This window comes from Leopardus geoffroyi, chromosome A2 (assembly GCF_018350155.1).
Source record: "Leopardus geoffroyi isolate Oge1 chromosome A2, O.geoffroyi_Oge1_pat1.0, whole genome shotgun sequence".
NCBI lineage: Eukaryota > Metazoa > Chordata > Mammalia > Carnivora > Felidae > Leopardus > Leopardus geoffroyi.
Genome location: NC_059331.1, coordinates 57,513,935 through 57,534,411, shown reverse-complemented (window position 1 = coordinate 57,534,411; position 20,477 = coordinate 57,513,935). Strand labels below are relative to the sequence as shown.

Genomic DNA, 20,477 nt, shown 5'->3' with positions numbered 1-20,477 from the left:
TCGGCTCAGCTCATGTGTCATTGCCAGAAAAACTCCAAGTTGCAAAATTTATAAGGTTCATTTGCCATGTTCTTCCTTATTAGAGCCTTTTTAAAAAATCCTCCTAGGGGCGCCTGGGTGGCGCAGTCGGTTAATAGTCCGACTTCAGCCAGGTCACGATCTCGCGGTCCGTGAGTTCGAGCCCCGCGTCGGGCTCTGGGCTGATGGCTCAGAGCCTGGAGCCTGTTTCCGATTCTGTGTCTCCCTCTCTCTCTGCCCCTCCCCCGTTCATGCTCTGTCTCTCTCTGTCCCAAAAATAAATAAACGTTGAAAAAAAAAAAATCCTCCTAAACCTCCGAACCTCTATCTGTACTCCCAAAATGAGAAAGCTGACCCCTATGGAGTCAATTCACAGCAGGTGAAACTAGTAGTTTCACAGCCGGTCAACTAGTAGTCACTCCAGAAGAGACTCTCTGAAGGAAAGAGAGACAGAATGGACTCCACACAAGCCTACCTGACTATAAGCAGGGATGTCTCTGAAAGGTCCATAATCCAGGACGTCCTCAGAGCGCGTGGGATTCCCCAACTTGGTGTAGCTCTCCACATTTCGGGAGGCAAGCTTCACACGCATCGTCTGTGTCTTAGTCGGATAGGGAGAGTAGAAATAATGGTTCCCCTCGAACACTACAAACTGTTTCTCTGACTGGGTGATCTGGGTCGGATACGGCTGAAGCACATGGGTATAGACTGTCTCCACGATGACTGAAACCTTGGCCCCAGGATCGAGAGCAACCGGGAGCTTGACTGTGAAGAATCTCCCACTGAAGGAAGAACAAGGCAAGAGAATTAAGAGATGAAGGGTTTTTGAAAACAGGGCTAGCAACTCAAGGTCACAGCAACATTTTGTACCAAAGATGAAAGCAGTTATCTCCAAGAGATCACCTTTAACCTACTAATTTAAGCCTTTTAAGACAAATGTATGGGTATTATTTCAAAGTTGTTTATAATAATAATGGAGTTCAAAACATAAAAGTCCAACAACAGGATAATAGCTAAAAGCATTACAGCAGAGGAATTCTGGCAGCCACTAAAAAAGATGTTTGGGGGCGCCTGGGTGGCGCAGTCGGTTAAGCGTCCGACTTCAGCCAGGTCACGATCTCGCGGTCCGGGAGTTCGAGCCCCGCGTCAGGCTCTGGGCTGATGGCTTAGAGCCTGGAGCCTGTTTCCGATTCTGTGTCTCCCTCTCTCTCTGCCCCTACCCCGTTCATGCTCTGTCTCTCTCTGTCCCAAAAATAAATAAACATTGAAAAAAAAAAAAAAAAAATTTTAAAAAGATGTTTGGATCTGTAGAGATATTAAGCATTTCCACATCCGATGCAAATAACAGAAATCAGTTTACAAACAGCACGGTATGATTCCTTCCTAAAGTATAAACATATAAATATATGTGAAGAGAAACATTACAATAAATGTTTCCTAAATGTTAATGGTAATCGTCTCGTGGAGGTTAAGCTTCATTTTGTTATTTTTTTCTAATCTGTTTTATGAGCTTGTTATCACTCTAATTACTAAAATAAAAATTAAGCTACTAGCATTTTAAACAAAAAGAGATGCCCTGGAAACTACTAAAATCCAGAAGATATTAACTCAAAAATGAACCTGAGTTTTCTAAGCCAGAAGATAATTTTTGGTAGACTCAGAAACCATCAGTGGAAAATTAAAGGCATTTAACATGCTTCCATGCAATTTGTCCTCCAACGTCAGAACGTGGATCACTTTTGCTGACGTGCCTTGAAGAACTGACATGTCTTCATCAGTTACACCATCACACATCCTATCCCTACTCTGAAGTACCCACTCAAAATATAATAAGCCCTACACCTTTTCCCAGGGTAGTCTTAACCAATTCTTGGCTTCAAGTTGCTTCTCGTCCCACACTCTGCCCTGAGCACTAAACTCCTATTTTCAAATGTTCACTAGACAGCTCTACTGACCACTGAACACACCTGTATCATTCATGATCCTGATTCCTTACTCTGTTAATATTACCACCATCTAACCATTTCTAAACCAAACCCTCTGGCATGTTCTGATGCCTCACTCTACTCCATCCTCAATATCTGGTTAATTCTGCCTTAGAATGTCGCTCAAATTCATCCCTTCCTGGCTTTCCACTGCTGCCCAACTCAGTTCAAGCAACTCTCCCTTGCCTAGATCATTGCATCTCTCCCTAATTAACCCCCAAACTCTTTCTCCTTCCAGCCCATCGACACAATGTCACACAACCCCACCTTTTCACATGACATGTCCCAGCGAAACTGAATCTCACTTTAACAACCTTTCAGTGCTCCAGGGTCATCATTAGAAACAACAATTCTTACTGCAACTCAGAAGCACCAGCTAATGAAGGTTTCTGGTTGGTAAAAGGCTGGGCAGACAGCACAGAACTGACCATACTGGTGTATAAGAAGTAGATTTTTTCACAGATCAGAACAAAGATATTTCAGTGGTCGCATTAGGGCAGCAGGATAAATGACTTGTTTAATGTTGCCATTAAGCTTAATATAGACAGATTAATAAATTTAAAATGATCCCATTGATATACCATTACATAAAATTTTGTATGAATGAGCAAATGCATATGAAAAAAATTGTTATTGGGGCACCTGGGTGGCTCAGCCAGTTAAGTGTCTGACTTTGGCTCAAGTCATGATCTCACAGCTCATGAGTTCAAGCCCCACGTCAGGCTCTGTGCTAACAGCTCAGAGCCTGGAGCCTGCCTCTGATCTGTGTCTCCCTCTCTCCCTGTCCTTCCCCCGCTCGCTCACTCGCTCTCTCTCACTCTCAAAAACAAAATAATAAGCATTAAAAAAAAAAAAAAAAAAGAATCACTAACCTAAAAGATTTCTTTTGGGGCTCCTGGGTGGCTCAATTAGTTAAGCATCTGACTTCGGCTCAGGTCATGATCTCATGGTTCGTGAGTTCAAGCCCCATGTTGGGCTCTGTGCTAACAGCTCAGAGCCTGGAGCCTGCTTCGGATTTGGTGTCTCCCTCTCTCTCTCTCTCTCTCTCTGCCCCTCCCTGGCTTGCACTCTATCGCTCCCTCTCAAAAAGAAACAAACATTAAAAAAATTAAAATATGGGAAGGCAAGCTGGTGCAGCCACTCTGGATAACAGTATATGGGGGTTTCCTCAAAAAATTAAAGATAGAACTACCCTACAACCCAGTAATTGCACTACTAGGTATTTATCCAAGGGATACAAGGATGCTATTTCGAAGGGGCATATGCACCTCCACGTTTATAGTAGCACTATCGACAACAGCCAAAGTATGGAAAGAGCCCAAATGTCCATCGACAGATGGATGGATAAAGAAGATGTGGTATACATATACGACGGAGTATTACTCGGCAATCAAAAAAGAATGAAATCTTGCCATTTGCAACTATGTGGATGGAACTGGAGGGTATTATGCTAAGCAAAATTAGTCAGAGAAAGACAAAAATCATATGACTTCATTCATATGAGGACTTTAAGAGACAAAACAGATAAACATGAAGGGAAACAAAAATAATATAAAAACAGGGAGGGGAACAAAACATAAGAGATGCTTAAATACGGAGAACAGAGGGTTACTGGAGGGGTTGTAGGAAGGGGGATGGGCTAAATGGGTAAGGGGCACTAAGGAATCTACTCCTGAAATCATTGTTGCACTACATGCTAATTTGGATGTATATTTTTAAAAAATAAAATTTAAATAAGTAAAATAAAAATAAAAAATGTTTTCTTCCTACATCATTCATTCAACAAATATTTCAGTGCCCAGTTGACACCATGCAACATACTGATAACTGCTGAAGCTGTGTGATCAGATATACGAGGGTTCTGTATTCAATTCTTCCTGCTTTATATGTATTTTGGAAAAAATCCTTAACAAAGTGTTTTACAGTAACTAAGAAGTGCCAGGCCCCTTGCTGGGTGCTGAGGTTAAAGCAGAGAACGAGGTAAGCCCAACCCCAGCCTTCACAGAGCTCAGTCTACCTCATGCAAAGAAACATCGCTTTCAGTGCCCTGAAGGCTCAAGAAGAGGTAAAGGGGTAAGAGCTGTCTGCCCTTTGGAAAGAGAAGGGTAGCAACAACAAATGGGTGGCTATTTATTGAGGCCAACGGCCTGGAGTTCTCACATACCAGCTCTCCACCCATTGGCTGGGGATCCCTATCCCCACAGGGATTAGCAGACCCGATCTGGTATGGAAAGTAGCTACCTTCTTGTAAAACAAACTGCCACTTTTAGGGGCAATTTTAGCAGGAGTAGTCAGAAAAGACATAAATGGGCCCAGAACATGTCATAGCATCTTGCTCACTACCACACACTATATTAATTGAAACAGCCTCTAAAACACCGAACACTGTATTCATTTCCAAAGCAACTATCCTACCTTATGATTCCCACCGCAATCTGATAACCTGTAACAAGAAGATATGTAGATATTCTGACTGTTTGGTAGCTTACCTTTTACCCTTAATTTTGGTTTCTCGTACTTCTAGATTGTTCTCTTCCTCATCTTCTCCCTTCACCTGTAACAGGACAGAAGAGGTTATTCTTTTTTTTTTTTTTTAATGTCTTTTGCCTCTAAGTTTGAGTCAACAATTAACTAACTGCCTCAGAATGTCCACAGTGAAGTATTCAAACTACCAGAACTTTTTAAAGACTGAATTCTGGGGGCGCCTGGGTGGCGCAGTCGGTTAAGCGTCCGACTTCAGCCAGGTCACGATCTCGCGGTCCTTGAGTTCGAGCCCCGAGTCAGGCTCTGGGCTGATGGCTCAGAGCCTGGAGCCTGTTTCCGATTCTGTGTCTCCCTGTCTCTCTGCCCCTCCCCCGTTCATGCTCTGTCTCTCTCTGTCCCAAAAATAAATAAAAACGTTGAAAAAAAAAATTATGAAAAAAAAAAAAAAAAGACTGAATTCTGGTTTCCGTAATGTTTTTTTTTCGTCTGAAACATAAGAACGTTGCCAAAGACTTACTTTTGCACTGAATAAGCTGTATAATGAGCTCTATAAGTACCTAACATTCTCTCCCGAATGATCAAATACACACATATAAATAAATAAAAGTTAGGCTTGTGGCTGGTACTCTCTCTCAAATAAACTTTAAAAAACAATTTATACTCACACTTTACATTTCCAAATATAAAGGCGACGTTTTCTTCTTCATTTACATTCAAATACACATTTGCACAGAAAATAAATAGGATCATTTACTGTTGTGGTAGAAAAGTCTCCCATGGGGCCAAAACTGGTTATACTTGCATAAAAGAAGTTAACAGTGGCCTAAGCCCTTGGGGAGAAGGAGCCAACAGCCACTGCTTATCACACTCCCTTATTCTTATCCTTCACTGAACCAGATGTATAACCAGGAAGAAAATATTAACTCCAGCAAGCTGCAGGGTCTATCTCAGAGTAGACACCCTGAATCGTGAGACTGTAGAACAGACTATAAGGAAAACACTTATGCACACTGATCTCTCTGCCAACCCAACCTCTACTAAAAAAAAAAAAAAAAAAAAAAAAAATTAAGGCTACTTTTTGGGCTGAAGAACTTTTTCCCAGTAGGGTACACAGAACTATAACAAAGAAGCAGCCATTTTTAACATTTTTTAAACTTTTTTTAATGTTTATTTTTGAGAGAAAAAGTGACAGAGTACAAGTCGGGGAGGGCAGAGGAAGAGGGAGACACAGAATCTGAAGCAGGCTCCAGGCTCTGAGCTGTCAGCACAGCGCCCGTGGGGCTTGAACTCACAAACCGTGAGATCATGACCTGAGCCAAAGTCAGATGCTTAACCAACTGAGTCACCCAGGAGCCCCTATTTTTAATATTTTTAAATGCCTAGGGCATCGGGCTGGCTCAGTCAGTTAAGCCTCTGACCCTTGATTTTGGCTCAGGTCATGATCTCATGGTTCATGTGATCATGGTTAGCGAGACTGGAGCCCAAGTCAGGCTCTGCGCAGCTTGGGATTCTCTCTCCCTCTCTTTCTGCCCCTACTGCGCACGCGCTCTCTCTCTCTCTCTCTCTCTCTCTCTCTCAAAATAAGTAAACATTTTATAAATAAATAAATAAAAAGGGGTGCCTGGCTGCCTCAGTGGGTACAGCATGCAACTCCTGATCACAGCGTTGTAAGTCCCAGTCCCACTTCGGGTATAGGGATTAAAAATAAAATCCTTTAAAAAAAAAATAAGATAAAAATAAATAAAATGCCTAAAAGTAATTATACAGCCATCCTCAATAAAGCCGTACAGGCTAATAAAAACAAATTTCATCACTTTGGAATTGTATCACAATGGTAACATTCTAGCACACTCGTGCTTATCACTATTCAATTATATGTTGATTTGTCTTAATAAAAGATATTAATTAATAAAAGATCAGAGAGACAAAAGATCTCAAATATAGGGTCATACGACAGGACAAATACTAAGATGGGTCCTGGTAGTAAGATGAGGAACCACTAGCTCCTCATCAGTAATCACCATTGTCCCTTCAAACCAGTTCCTAATATTCTACATGGAGGGTTGAAGATAACCTACTGAAAAAACTTCTGGCAATCTCACCAAAGCCTCCAAGTCAACCGTTGAAGAGTACACACCTTCTTTGCTAAGTGTAACATCCAGTTACACTTCCCATTGGGACAGGAGTATGTATAAGGGAACACATACATCCATTTAACTTGTGCCTCTCATGAAACTAAGAAATTAACAAATGATTTTGAATAAATTTGGTAATGTGACTGCCGCTCTTACATCCCAACACAACCCTACCACAGAGACATCTGGACCAAATGAGGCAACGTGGTAAAAGCGAAGAGCACACAACGTTTGAAACTAACCTAAGCCCAGGTTCACTCATTGCTCTAAAACCTGACACAGAGAGGTTTAAATAACTCCTAGACTGCACTCCTCACCTGCAGTAGGCCTACACACACCTCAAAGGGTCGTTGTGAGGGTTAAAGAGAATGTACTTAAACGACCTAACCAACACAAAGCAGACTGCCAGTAAGACATGTGGTACGGTAATCTAGCTTGCTCAAAAGCATTCTCCAGCATGATGGCAGACGGCTTCTGCTACCGTCTTGTGGCAACTTCAATAAATCAGGACTAGTTTTAATAAAAGAATGGGATTTAACATTCAAAACATTCAAAGGTGGCAGCACCAACTTAAATGAAGTTTTGATCCATCTTTACACACACCTTTGAGTAAAACCGTGCGTTCCATCATGGACAAGGCACAAAAGGGAACATGAGTGGTTTCAGAAGTATGATCTCTATAAACCCAGCTTTATAGCTCCAGATTCGGTCAGAGAGGAAGGTGTACTTACAATATGACACTGTAATGACTATTCTCCTCGCAACAAATAATTGGGTAATCACTTAACGGACGTTGCTTAATGAAAATAGTAATAAAAAGCCAAACCTATGAATACGTAAGCCAACGTTTCCTTTCCTCGAGTTGCAAAAGTGTTCACTGAAACGCCGTGAACAAGAACAATAGCAAACTTCCAAGCCCTATACTGGTAAGTGCAAGAATGAGAACCGGTAGGGGGAAAGGAGTGAATTGGGACTTTACCTTTCTGTACAGTTCAAAAGAGGTTTCATTACCTATGTTACTTTTTAAAATAACTTTAAGGAGAGGGACAAAATTTAAAAAGCATTCTTAGCAACCTTAAGTACATTACAACAACGGTTTCAAATTACAAACGGGAAAACACGCAATGTAACATTTCTGATTGTACGGGATGATGGCTAAAACGAAGCACCTACAATGGGCCAGACACCGAATTAAGGGAATGATACCCATCTGGGCTCACGTCTTGGTCCTCCAGTTGGGCTCCCGCGTCAAGTCGTGGGACACGACAAGTTTGCTGCACTCCCACGCCCCGCCAGGCCCTTCCAGAGGCGGCCCCTCCCCTGGCTTCCCCGGACTGGGGGGCTCGCACGGCCCGAGGCCAGCCGCGGGGTCCGCCCGGTGGCCCAGGAGGGGCCCGCGGTGAGGACTGGGGGACCGCGGTCGGGGCGGTTGCCCACGTGGGCGGCGGCCGCTCTCCAGCAGCCTTACGCTGACGTGTCCGAGGCGGCGGAACGAGCGCGCGCAGACGCCCACGGCTCCCCGTTTCCTCCGAGGCCGAGAGGGGCGCGGCACCCGAGGCCCGCTCGCACTCACCTGTACCCCGAGGTGCGCCAGCCGGGCCTCGAGCTCGGGCTCCAGGGCCAGGAGGAATGAGGCGGCGCGGGACGAGGAGCCGCCGCCCGGGTGCACCAGGACCACCTCGGCCGTCACCTTCGCCAGATGGCTGCTGAGGTCCACCGTGCGCTTCACGTCCTCGTTGACCAGCAGCGGTGCCTCCGGGGAGGCGCTGCCCGGCGCCGGGGCCCAGGCCCCGAGCAGCAGAAGCAGTAGCAGGCGGGCGGCGGGCGCCTCCATGACCGGGACGAGCTGAGCCGCAGGCCGCGCGGAGCGCCGCCGCCGCCCCGCCTCCGGCCACCGTGCAGCAGCTCATTGGGCCCGGGCTGGCGCCACAAGATGGCGGCGCCCACGGAGGAAGGACCCCGTCTCCAGGGCAACGGGAGGCCTGCTGGGCGCCCGACTGCACACGCCTTCACCTTTGCCAATCTCCTCTCCTGGGATAACAATGGCTTTCTGCTCCAGAGAGCGACAGCAACCAAGACAGAAGCCACAGTGTCTTCTGGAAACGGAGAAACTAAACCCTAAGCGAAAGCTTAAGCAGAAACTGGCTAACTGCACGGTCCCAAAGTATCTCCCATAAAATATTTAGTAATTAGAAAAAGGGAAACAATAATAAGTTATGGTGGAGAATCTTAGAAACCACCACCTTAACCAAGTGATCAAGATTAAGATCACCAATTATAAGACTTAGTGACAGCATGTACTCACTCCTTTGATACACCCAGAAGGACACCTCTCTTCTGTGGTATTGTCAAAGAATTGCTGAAAATGTACGTTATAAACTCAACGCAACCGTAAGAAACCTCAAACCAAAAATTCTTTGACTTTACCCTAGTGAGTCCTATTTCAGACTTCTGTCCTCCAGAACTATAGAAATAATAAATTGGTATTGTTTTAAGCCACTAAGTTTGTGGTAATCTATTAGCAGCAGTAAGAAACTATTACAAAAGGCAATCTCTCTGAGGGCAGAAAGTTATCTAGATTGCTAATCCCAGGATCCCAGGGTGTCAATAAATATTGAATGAATACATACACTTTTCATTATAAATATTATTACCCCACGGGGCACTGGGTGGCTCAGTTGGTTAAGTGTTCTACTCTTTTTTTTTTTTTTTTTTTTTAATTTTTTTTTTCCACGTTTTTATTTATTTTTGGGACAGAGAGAGACAGAGCATGAACGGGGGAGGGGCAGAGAGAGAGGGAGACACAGAATCGGAAACAGGCTCCAGGCTCTGAGCCATCAGCCCAGAGCCCGACGCGGGGCTCGAACTCTCGGACCGTGAGATCGTGACCTGGCTGAAGTCGGACGCTTAACCGACTGCGCCACCCAGGCGCCCCAAGTGTTCTACTCTTGATTTCTGCTCAGGTCATGATAAGTTTGAACCCCATGTTGGGCTCTGTGCTGATGGTGCAGAGCCTGCTTGGGATTCTCTCTCTCTCTCCCACTCTCTCTGCCCCTCCCCTGCTTGCTCTCTCACTCTCTCAAAATAAATAAATAAACTTAAACATTTTTTAGTAAGTACTATCCCTGTTTTGTAGATTATTAAACTCAAGTATCAAAGCCAATAAATGCCAACTTGTTTGGAAACCAGGACTGTTTCTGAACTGGAGCTCTTTCCACTACCCCCACACCCTTGAATAAAGTCCCAGATCTTCATTGACAAAAAGAAACATTAGGGATCCCAATCTAATTCTCATTTCACAGATTGAAATACAGTTCCAGAGAGGGTAGCTTATCCAAAGTCACACAGCTATCGAAGAGCAGACCTCAGACTAGGAAGCCAATCTCCTAACTCTCCATCAAAAATGCCAGAATGGATAGCATTAACCGTGTTAACACAGTCATTATTAAAATACAATACAGGGAAGTTGCTTTGGCAGAGTCTATTGCAAATCTAGGGCCATCCACCGGGTCCCAAATGAAAAAAACCAATTTGATTTTTTCCACCAAGTGACGGGGCAAAGATCCCTGAATTATCCCGGAGTTTCAGACGTTCCATTGTCCCTGGGTATCTTCTATCTTGGTCACAGTCTACTTCTCCCTCACTCTCTCTCATTTCTCTTGCCAACACCAGTTAAGTGAGCTTAGAGCACTTGGGGCACCTCCTGCCCCACTCTAGTCTTCAGAGGCTGTAGCCCAGCTAATGGCTCACTCATGTGGTTATTGGCAGGAGGTGTCAGAGACAGCGACCGAGACAGAAGCCAGAGTGTCTTCTGCAATGTGTTGATGCCAAATGAGCCAACCTTTTAGAATCTCTAAAATTAAGACAGAGGGTTTTCTTAGATCCCAAGTTAGGGCAGCTGCCCAGGAAACACCCTCTTCGCAGGGAAGACGATGTTCCAAAGAATGAACAGCTTTCACAGGGTTATATATTTTTTTACACCTTGTAAAAGATCAGAAGATTATAGATTCGCATACAGACAAAAATCACAAGTTTTAACATCAAGAAATGCAGGGAGTAGGAGCACTGAAAGCTATCTTGAGGACAAGATGGTTTTCCCTCAAGCTACTCATTTACAAAGTAGGTGCACAATGCCATGTATGTATGGCAGGCCATCAACTGGGCCTTGGTTTAAACAAAGTTTATATCAGGCTGACACAGAAAGAAATCTAAAATGGCTTCCCTTTCAGTTTTCTCTCTTATCAAATGTAACCTCAGAAATGACATACCATCATTCCTGCCATATTCTATTGGTGATAGACCAAACCATAGTGCAGCGTAGGAAGGGATTATGCAAGGCCATGGTACCAGGAGGCAGACAGAGATAGTTGGGGACCATTTCGGAGGGAGGCAACCACAAAGGGTACCAGGTCAGTCTTCATCTTCTGTTCTTCTAGTCCTACTCCTAGGAGGCAACTGCTGCTCCCATTTCTTTGGTTTCCTTGCAAAGATAGTCACAAAGATAGTCACATGACCAGTACAGGTTGTGATCTCACGGTCCGTGGGTTCAGGCTCCATATTGGGCTCTGGGCTGACAGCGCAGAGCTGGAGCCTGCTTCAGACTCTGTGTCTCCCTCTCTTTCTGTCCCTCGCCCACTTGCACTCTGTCTCTCTCTCAAAAATAAATTTAAAAAAATTAAAATCATCTGAGAACAATTCATAATTTTACACACACACACACACACACACACACAATTAATCCCTTTTACCTCTGTGTCCCCTACTAGGTAGTCTATATACCTGTCTTTCTTTACAGGCAAGGGGAACACCAAACTGTAATTCATCCTTTCCCATGATGTGCATGTGGTGTTGCAGATGCTCACTAAAAAGGTACAGAGAAGTGTTTCCATTCAGTCAAGTGAGTTTAAGAAATAACACTCTGGGGGCGCCTGGGTGGCGCAGTCGATTAAGCGTCCAACTACAGCCAGGTCACGATCTCGCGGTCCGTGAGTTCGAGCCCCGCGTCGGGCTCTGGGCTGATGGCTCAGAGCCTGGAGCCTATTTCCGATTCTGTGTCTCCCTCTCTCTCTGCCCCTCCCCCGTTCATGCTCTGTCTCTCTCTGTCCCAAAAATAAATAAACGTTGAAAAAAAAATTTTTTTTAAAAATAAAAAATAAAAAATAAAAAAGAAATAACACTCTGCACGTTAGCAAGATTAGGGAACCCTCCTTACTATTCCCTTATTTTGGAAAGACAGAACTACCCAGATATTACAGAAAACAAGGTCAAACACTGAACCTATCAATTACCCATAGAAGAATGTTCAGGACAGTTCTTTTATTTAGATCCCAAATTCCTATTGTCATGTGTATTAGTCAAAACTCTTTTGTTGGCAAGAGATAGAAACCCCACTCAAAATGGGCATAGTAGTATGCAGTGCAAACTGCTCTTAGAAAATTCCCAAACAACAATGGATTAAACAAGAAGAATGTTTATCTCTCATGCAATAATCCTATGGAGCCCAGGAACCCAGCTTCCTTTAATAAGATTACTCACCCATCCTTAACACATGGCTTCCATGTCATGAACCAAGAAGGCTGCCTCTGCTTCCTCATAATGTCTATATTCTGCCTAATGGGAAGAGAGAAGGGGGATGAAGAGAGCATGCTCCTTCCCTACAGAGCAAGAGTCTAAAAACTATGGCCTGTAGGCCAACCACCTGTTGCTGTAAATGAAGTTTTATTGGAACATAGTCACACCCATTCATTTACATATGATTTATGACCCCTTTTCACACTACAAAACAGAGTTGTGCAGTTGCAACAGAGACTGTGTGGCCCACAAAGCCTAAACCACTTACTCTCAGAGATCTTTACAAAAAATGATGCCCACTCCCATTCTATTATTACGCAAGAGGATCACACAAGGGAAAGCTGGGTGAAGGATGACGGGGGCACACTAACAGCTGTGCAGACTGTCTGAGATCAGACCAGAACACTCTCTACTACTCTTTCCAACTCTTCTACAAATCCAGAACTCAAATTAAAAAAAAAAAAAAAAGATTTTTCAAAAGATGCCATTAAGAGAAACACAACCCATAGAGTGGGAGATGGTCACTGGAACACATCTAACAGACAGAGGACTCATATTGAAAATATATACAAAAATACAAATTAATAAGAAAAAGACAAGACAGTAGAAAAATAAGCAGAAGAATTGCTTATTTGACCAGGAACTTCCAAAAGAAGAATTACTCGAATGGACAATAAGGCTGAAAGGCAGGGGCGCTTGGGTGGCTCAGTCAGTTAAGTGTCTGACTTTGGCTCAGGTCATGATCTCTCGATTTATGAGTTTGAGCTCTGCATCAGGCTCTGCGCTGGCAGCGCTGGGGATTCTCTCTCTCTCTCATTCTCGCTCTCTGCCCCTCCCCCCACTTGCATGGCATGTGCACGTGCCCTCTCTCTCAAAATAAATTTAAAAATAAACTAAAAAAACAAAGGATGAAAGGCATACAGTATCATTAATAATTAGGTAAATGTATATTAAAACCACAAGAAGATGCCACTATATACTCACCAACTGGCAAAACTTTTAGTCTCAGAATACCAGCTGCTGGTGGCTATGTGGATCAAGGGGAACTCTCATACCCTGCTCTCATTTGGTATAACCACTTAAGAAAACAGTTTGGCATCACCTACCAAAGATGTGCACACCCAAGGTCTAGCAATTCTACTTCCAGATATATATGCTAGAGAAATGTGAGCACATGTGCCCAGAGAGACAGACAAAAATGTTCACAGAGCTTTGTTTGCAGTGACCAAAAATTAAAAACATCTTACGTGGTCATCTGTCAAGAGGTGAAAAGAAAGACTTTTGTAAATACTACATGGATAAGACAACATTAGCAGGAATGGCAAAGTGAGGACCTCCAAAACACCTCGTAAATACAATGAGAACTGGGAGGAAATGGTCAAAATCAATATTTTGAACAGAGGAATGAGATGTCCCATCTTCTTGGAATCCAGAAGGACGTGTAGGGCTGCACACATGCCCAAAAAATACCTCAGAAGACTCTAAGCTCTCACGTCTGGCTAGGTGAGGCTGTGTGGAAACAGTAAGTGAAGGATAAGGTGGGGTTGTAAACTGCCTTCATGAGCATTGAAGGTGTGACCGACATACATAACCTCTCGGCAAAGCCTGGGAGATGTAATGGTTCCAGGCACGTAATGAAATCTCTGTTTAAGCATTAGCTGACCACTAAGCTAACTGATCAGAGACTTCACTGGCCACACATGACAAAAAACACAGATCTCCTTCATGAAATTCACTAAACAAACTGTTGCAACAACGACTAGAGATTATGACCTGAGCCAAAGTCGGACGCTCAACCAACTGAGCCACCCAGGCAACCCTAAAAACATTTTTTTTATTTAAATATGTTCAAAGAACTAAAGCAAAGTATGAGAACAATTGTCCAAGCAGGATAAATTCAAAGCAATCCATACCTAGACACATCATAACCAAGCGAACAAAAGGCAAACACAAAAAGAGAATCTTGAAAGTAGCAAGGCAGAGATGATTGACCACGCACAAGGAATCTTTCATAAGCTTAACAGCAGATTTCCCATCAGAAATCATGGAGGCCAGAAAGCATTGGGATGCCCTCAAAAGGCTAAAAAGAAAAAAATGCTGTAAACCAGGAATTTTTGGGAACAAAATATCCTTCAAAAAATGAAGAACATGGGGGCGCCTGGGTGGCTCAGTCAGTTGAGTGTCCGACTTCAGCTCAGGTCATGATCTTGCAGCTTGTGAGTTAGCTCAGCTCGGGGCCTCGAGCAGGCTTCAGATTCTGTGTCTCCCTCTCTCTCAGCCCCTCCCCCACTCGTCTCTCTGTCTCTCTCTCTCTCTCTCTCTCAAAAATAAACATTAAAAAAAGGTTTTTAAATGAAGAACATGGGTGAAGGGCTGACTTCCAGCATGACATGAGAAGGTCATCTGACCTTTGGGGTAAAACTGGTGAAAGCTATAAAAACACAAACACTTACAGCCTCTGGAACACTTCTCAACTCATTTTATAAGGCCAGTGTAACCCTAACAACAAAACCAAAGACATCACAAGAGTCTATAAACCAATATATTTTATAAATATGTATGCAAGTGTTCTCAACAACACATTAGCAAACAAAATCAAGTAATGTGTGAAAAGAACTATACATCATGATGAAATGGACTTCTCCCCAAGAATTTTCATTCTTTGGTTTAATACCCAAAAAATCAATGAATGAAATACTGTAATAGAATAAAAATGAAAGAGAAACTAAGAGTTTTCTAGATGAACAAAAACTAAGAAAATCTGTCACTAACAGGAGTGCCTGGGTGGCTCAGTTGGTTAAGCATCTGGCTCTTTATCTAGGCTCAGGTCATTGTCTCTTGGTCATGAGATTAAGCCCTATGTCAGGCTCTGAGCTAATGGCACTGAGTCTGCTTGGGGTTCTCTGTCTCCCTCTCTGTCTGCCCCTCCCCCCAAAAAAAATAAACAAATTTTTTTATTTTATTTTTACATTTATTTATTTTTGAGAAACAGAGTGAGACAAAGCGTCAGCGGGGGAAGGGCCAGAGAGAGAAGGAGACACAGAATCCGAAGCTGGCTCCAGGCTCTGAGCAAGCGGTCAGCACAGAGCCTGATGTGGGGCTCGAACCCACAAACTGTGAGATCATGACCTGAGACGAAGTCGGATGCTCAACCGACTGAGCCACCCAGGTGCTCCAATAATTTTTTTTTTTTAAGAAAATTTGTTACTAGCAGACATGCACTACAAGAAACATTAAAGGGAATTTCTCAGGCTAAAATGAAATGACACTAGTCAGTAATTCAATTCCAAATGAAAAAATAAAGAACTTTTTAATTTGTAGCTCTGCTCTTTCCTTCCTCTGATGTACTTTTTTTTTATTATTTGAAAGAGTGAGAGTGAGAGTGAGAGTGAGAGTGAGAGTGAGAGAGAGAGGCAGAGAGAATCCCAAGCAGGCTCCACACCCTGCACGGAGCCCGACATGGGGCTTGATCCCACGACCCTGGGATCTTGACCTGAGCCAAAATCAAGAGTCACACACTTGACCACGTGAGCCACCCAGGTACCCCTTTTTCCTCTGACTTAAAAGACAACTGCATAAAGCAATAATTGTGCATATTATGTGGACAAAAGTGCAAAGGTCTGATGTTCCTGTTTGTTTTGGTTTGTGTTGTCCTGCATGAATGTTGCTCCTAAGTTTAAGAGGGACATTGTGGAATTTCAATCCCTTAGTCGTAGAAAAATAGGAAAAGGCTTCCCTATTTCTTCTACAACAAGACGATAACATATGTGCAGTTGCACACCTGCACAAACAAACCTTGTGTATTTCCCATGGACAGAAACAGCACCTTCTCTAGGTACTGGATTCTCACCCAGGATATCGTGATGATGATGATGACAATGACAACGATGATGATATGATGATAAAGAAGAAAAATGTGACTCATACTTGCTCTTAATTAAGTATTAAATACATCCCTGTTGAGGCGCTAACTAATAAACCAACGTAGGAGCTGGTAACAGATGTGAAGTTATTTTTGCACTTCAAAGAGTCCTGAAGACCTGGAATGCATCCAATTTCCAGAAACAGAAAGCTACCCTATTGGAATTGGACGTGGTCTAAGTGACGATTTGAGGCAGATAGAGCAGGTAATGATATCTAAAAATCCCTAAAATCACTGTTTATTTGTAACATCTTACTTGGGAAGTAGGTGCTGTGGATCTTGGAAGTGTGAATACCAAAGAGCTCCAGCTCTCCTCCTTCTTATGAAGAGCCTGACAAGAAGGAACCCTCCAAGAGCGTCAGGCTGCCAGACTCCTGAGACAAAGCCAGGACTGTCTCCCAGGTCCTGCCCAACCTCAGTCAACTTCCTGAATGACAGATCTGATAGCCGGGTGGTACAAGAACACCCTCACCATGGCAAACCATCACCAGCCACAGGCAAGGAACAAGGCTATGCGGGTTGGCTTCTTCACATGGGGCTTCACATGCTTCCCTGGAATGTCTCCATAACCACCCCTGGGTGCTTCATAAACCATCTGGGCATATAACCTTCAACATGTTGCTGGCCTCGTTTAGCTTAGCAGGTATGTTCATTCGTCATCTAGTTCCCAGTTGGCCCCTCTGGACAGAAGCTTCCTCAACTCTCATCAGCAACATCCTGACCCTATTTGCCACAATGCTCCTACCGTCCTTCACTACTTCAATTTCTCCCTGCTCAGGAAGATCTTTCAGTCTGTGCTAGTCCCGGGCAGCCAAGCAGCCATCCTGCTGTTTAAATACTCATTGCCATATTGGTGGAGGGGCACCTGGAAACCATGCCATTCTCCACCACCGCCATGATCAAGGTCGTGCACTTTGACTCTTTCAGTGCCACTTTGCAGGACAGCCCATTCTCCTTGGTTGGCAACTACATGTTTCTTATAAGCCGCCAGTGCCTGATGATCATCTCCCTGCCCATGACCAGTGCCAACTCCACCGCACGGCAGCATCAGACAGTGCCTTCGGCTACATCTTCCTGGTCATACTGCTGCCCACCCTGTTTTTCTGGCCCTGTCCAGGCTAGAGTTCTGCCACGACCACAAGCATGTGGACCAATGCAGCAAGGCGGACCACACACAGGATGAGATACTCAGCCCTCAGCCCACGGCCTTCCTCCAACGACCCTCAGCTGGTTCTCAGAAACATCACAGGCCTGGCCCATACATCCGCTTTGTCTCCCCTGGCACAAAAGACGTGTCCCCACTGGGTCCACCACAGTTAGGCCCAGTGTTGAGGGCACCAGAACTTGAGGAAATTACTTTATTCCTGTGTCCTATTTCTTGACTATCATCAACGTCTCTGACTGGTTGGGCCACAAATCCATGGCCGTGCTGGAGCTCAGTGCTGGCCTGAATGGCGTTCCTGCCGTGGATTTTGCTGTGTGCACTGTGATTAGAATGAAGCACACCTACTGGGGATCTTCCAGCACAGGGGGTAAAGGAGCAAAACGGGGAGTTTCTGGGAATGCAGGCAGCATTCTCTTTCTCAGCTGAGGTAGTGGTTACATAGGCATTCACATTACAATAATTTACTACATTGCACGTTAATGATTTATGTACTTTTTTATTTTTTTTTTTAATTTTTTTTTTCAACGTTTATTTATTTTGGGGACAGAGAGAGACAGAGCATGAACGGGGGAGGGTCAGAGAGAGAGGGAGACACAGAATCGGAAACAGGCTCCAGGCTCCGAGCCATCAGCCCAGAGCCTGACGCGGGGCTCGAACTCACGGACCGCGAGATCGTGACCTGGCTGAAGTCGGACGCTTAACCGACTGCGCCACCCAGGCGCCCCTGTACTTTTTTATATGTGACTCTCAGTCAGAAAACTTTTCTGCATTAAAAAAAAAAAAAAAAAAAGAGTCTACATCCCTGAAGGCACACCATACCCATACCAGCCTCAGCTCTAACTATGCTTGGATTATTTACTACTTGCAATAGATGGACACTTGTCTGTTTAAGCGGCAGTAGAAGAATGTTCTATTATTTGCAGCCAAATGCCATCATAATTATATTGATAAATATAATCTTGGAGCTCATTCCATAACAGCACCGCTTTGTTCTTTTTAAGAGCTGCACATAGATAGGTCATATAGATAGGTCACATTGTCACATAGATAGGTCATATTTTTTAAATCTAACCAATCCCCTAGTGACGAACAATTAGGTTGTTTCCAAGCTTTTGCTCTTCAAACAATGCTGGATTGTTATCTCTTTGTACACATGTCTGTGCACATAGGGCATACGCCTGTAAAATAATTTCCTAGGCCTTTATGTGGCTGATCGAAAGATTGGTGGAAAGAATTCTATATTAACAGACATTGCCAGTTTGGCTTCTATGGAGGCTGTAAAGATGCACATTCCCTCCACCAGTAGGTAGCGTTGCCAACACAGGGGTCGCCTTGAAAATCACATCAAATGGTAGGGTTGGACACCAAAACTCTCTCTCAAAACAATCTGGCTAGGTGGCTAGGACAGGGATTCCTATTACCCCAGTTTTATAGGTAAGTAAACATTGCCAGAATAGAATAAAGGACCTATTTTTCCAACGTCAACCTCCATTTCTGGGGCTGGATTAACACCTAAGAGTAACTACTAAACGTGTCATAGCAACTACCATCGTGACTTCTCATTCTGCAAGCTGGAAGCCATTTCTTCACCTCTGGTGCAGACAAGACAAAAAATGTTCTATTCTCTCTCATCCATGCCCTCTGGTTCAGTCTTCCCACCCTCTTCTCTTCCCTCTTCCAATAGCCTGTCCTTTGAATCCTCTGTCAAAACAAAGCTACAAGAACTATGGTGATTAGCCCGTTTCTTTACTGCCTTTTTAGCACATAACTCCAACAAGGTCCTGTTGCCAAAGAGTAGGTATAACAGTTAAGATCAGTCTCCCACTACAACCTGGCCATTGCTACTAGCTATTTCGCGAACTTGGTAATGCTGACAAATACCTACCTCATAGAGTTGTAGCGTAAATTAAGATACCAGTGTGCCTGGCAATGGGGTTGCTGATGTTATGTCATTACTACTGTCAATGAGAAAGAAACTAGTATTAATTAGAAACCAGGCACTAGATCCGGACACTCAATCTTTGCAACAACCCCACAGATTTCTTATGCCATTTAAAGAAATGGGTGAGGGAAATGCCCCATCCCGTCTTTATCGGGGCTTGGCAGAGTGGCCAAGGGTGACGCGTGTTTCCTCCTCTGGAAATGGCACCAACACGCGCCTCACAGGGTCGTGGTGGAATAACACAACACGCAAGAACTCTAAATAAAGGGGATGTCCTCCCCGGATTTCCCCCGCCACACTACGCCACGCTACGCCACGCCACGCCACGTCACGTCACGCCAATCACGTCACGCCTCGATCGCTCAGCGCGCAAGCTCAGATTCCAGCCCAGTCTCGCCCCGGCTCGGCGTTTACAAGCGAGTCCTAGTGACGTCAAGGCCCCGCCCGACAAACCCGGAAGCAGAATCCCTAACAGGTCAAAGCAGGAGTCGCTGCTAGGGCACCGGCGCTAGAGGGCGCGAGAGTCGCCTAATGTTGGCTCGTGTCTCCTCTGTCACGTCGGAGGGCCGGTCCGGAAATGGAGAGGGTTGCCGTACAAGATGGCTGCTTCCTTTGTGGTTGTACGGAACGCTGAGAGTTATGACCCGTCTGTGAGAAACGCGGTGATCTTAGCGCAGTGATTGCGGCACAGGCTTCTCGTGAAAGATGGCTGCGGCGGAGTTTTCAAGAAGTCTGTTTTGACGGGTAGGTGGCCCAAAGTCCAAGATGGCGGCTCCCACTGCGGGCGCGGAAACAGCCGGAAAAATGGGAGCGTGCGTGCGTGGGGCGGGGTGGGCGCCGGCTCCGCCCCCGCCGCAGGTGGAGCCCGGCGTGCACGCGGAGTCTTTGTGTGCCTTGTCTTTGTGTGCGGTGGGAGCGTGGGCGTCGCTTCCGGGGCTTCCGCGCCCAGGCTCCACCAGGGACTGATTTCCACCTTAATGATACCCTGTTGTAGCACGTTAAGGTATTTTCCCTCCTCACAGCTAAGGGTGGTGGGCGGGACAGGGATTCCTAATAACCTGCAACTGACTCATGTGGACAAAGAGACTTGCTTTTTCTTCTCTTGAGCCAAGAAAACCAGGTGAAATTAAATTTTCTCGGAGGAATAACTTAACCATCGCTAAAAAGAGCAAAGGAGCAGTTTACATACTAACATGGAAGGAACTCCAAAAATCATTAAGTGAAAAAAAGCGAAGCACAGAAAAATGTATATGGT

General features: G+C 44.6%; 1 protein-coding gene across 1 annotated transcript in view; it reads right to left on the bottom strand.

The window, feature by feature from the left end:
- The window catches only part of RPN1 (ribophorin I), a 30,253-nt gene extending 21,669 nt beyond the window's left edge, over positions 1–8,584 (bottom strand). The window contains exons 1-3 of the mRNA XM_045494004.1: positions 8,196–8,584; positions 4,493–4,557; positions 494–800 (exon numbers count right to left, since the gene is read on the bottom strand). Of these exons, the coding sequence (XP_045349960.1) occupies positions 494–800; positions 4,493–4,557; positions 8,196–8,456 (633 nt within the window). The 5' untranslated portion in view covers positions 8,457–8,584. The remainder of the gene's footprint in view (positions 1–493; positions 801–4,492; positions 4,558–8,195) is intronic.
- Positions 8,585–20,477: the final 11,893 nt, after the last annotated feature.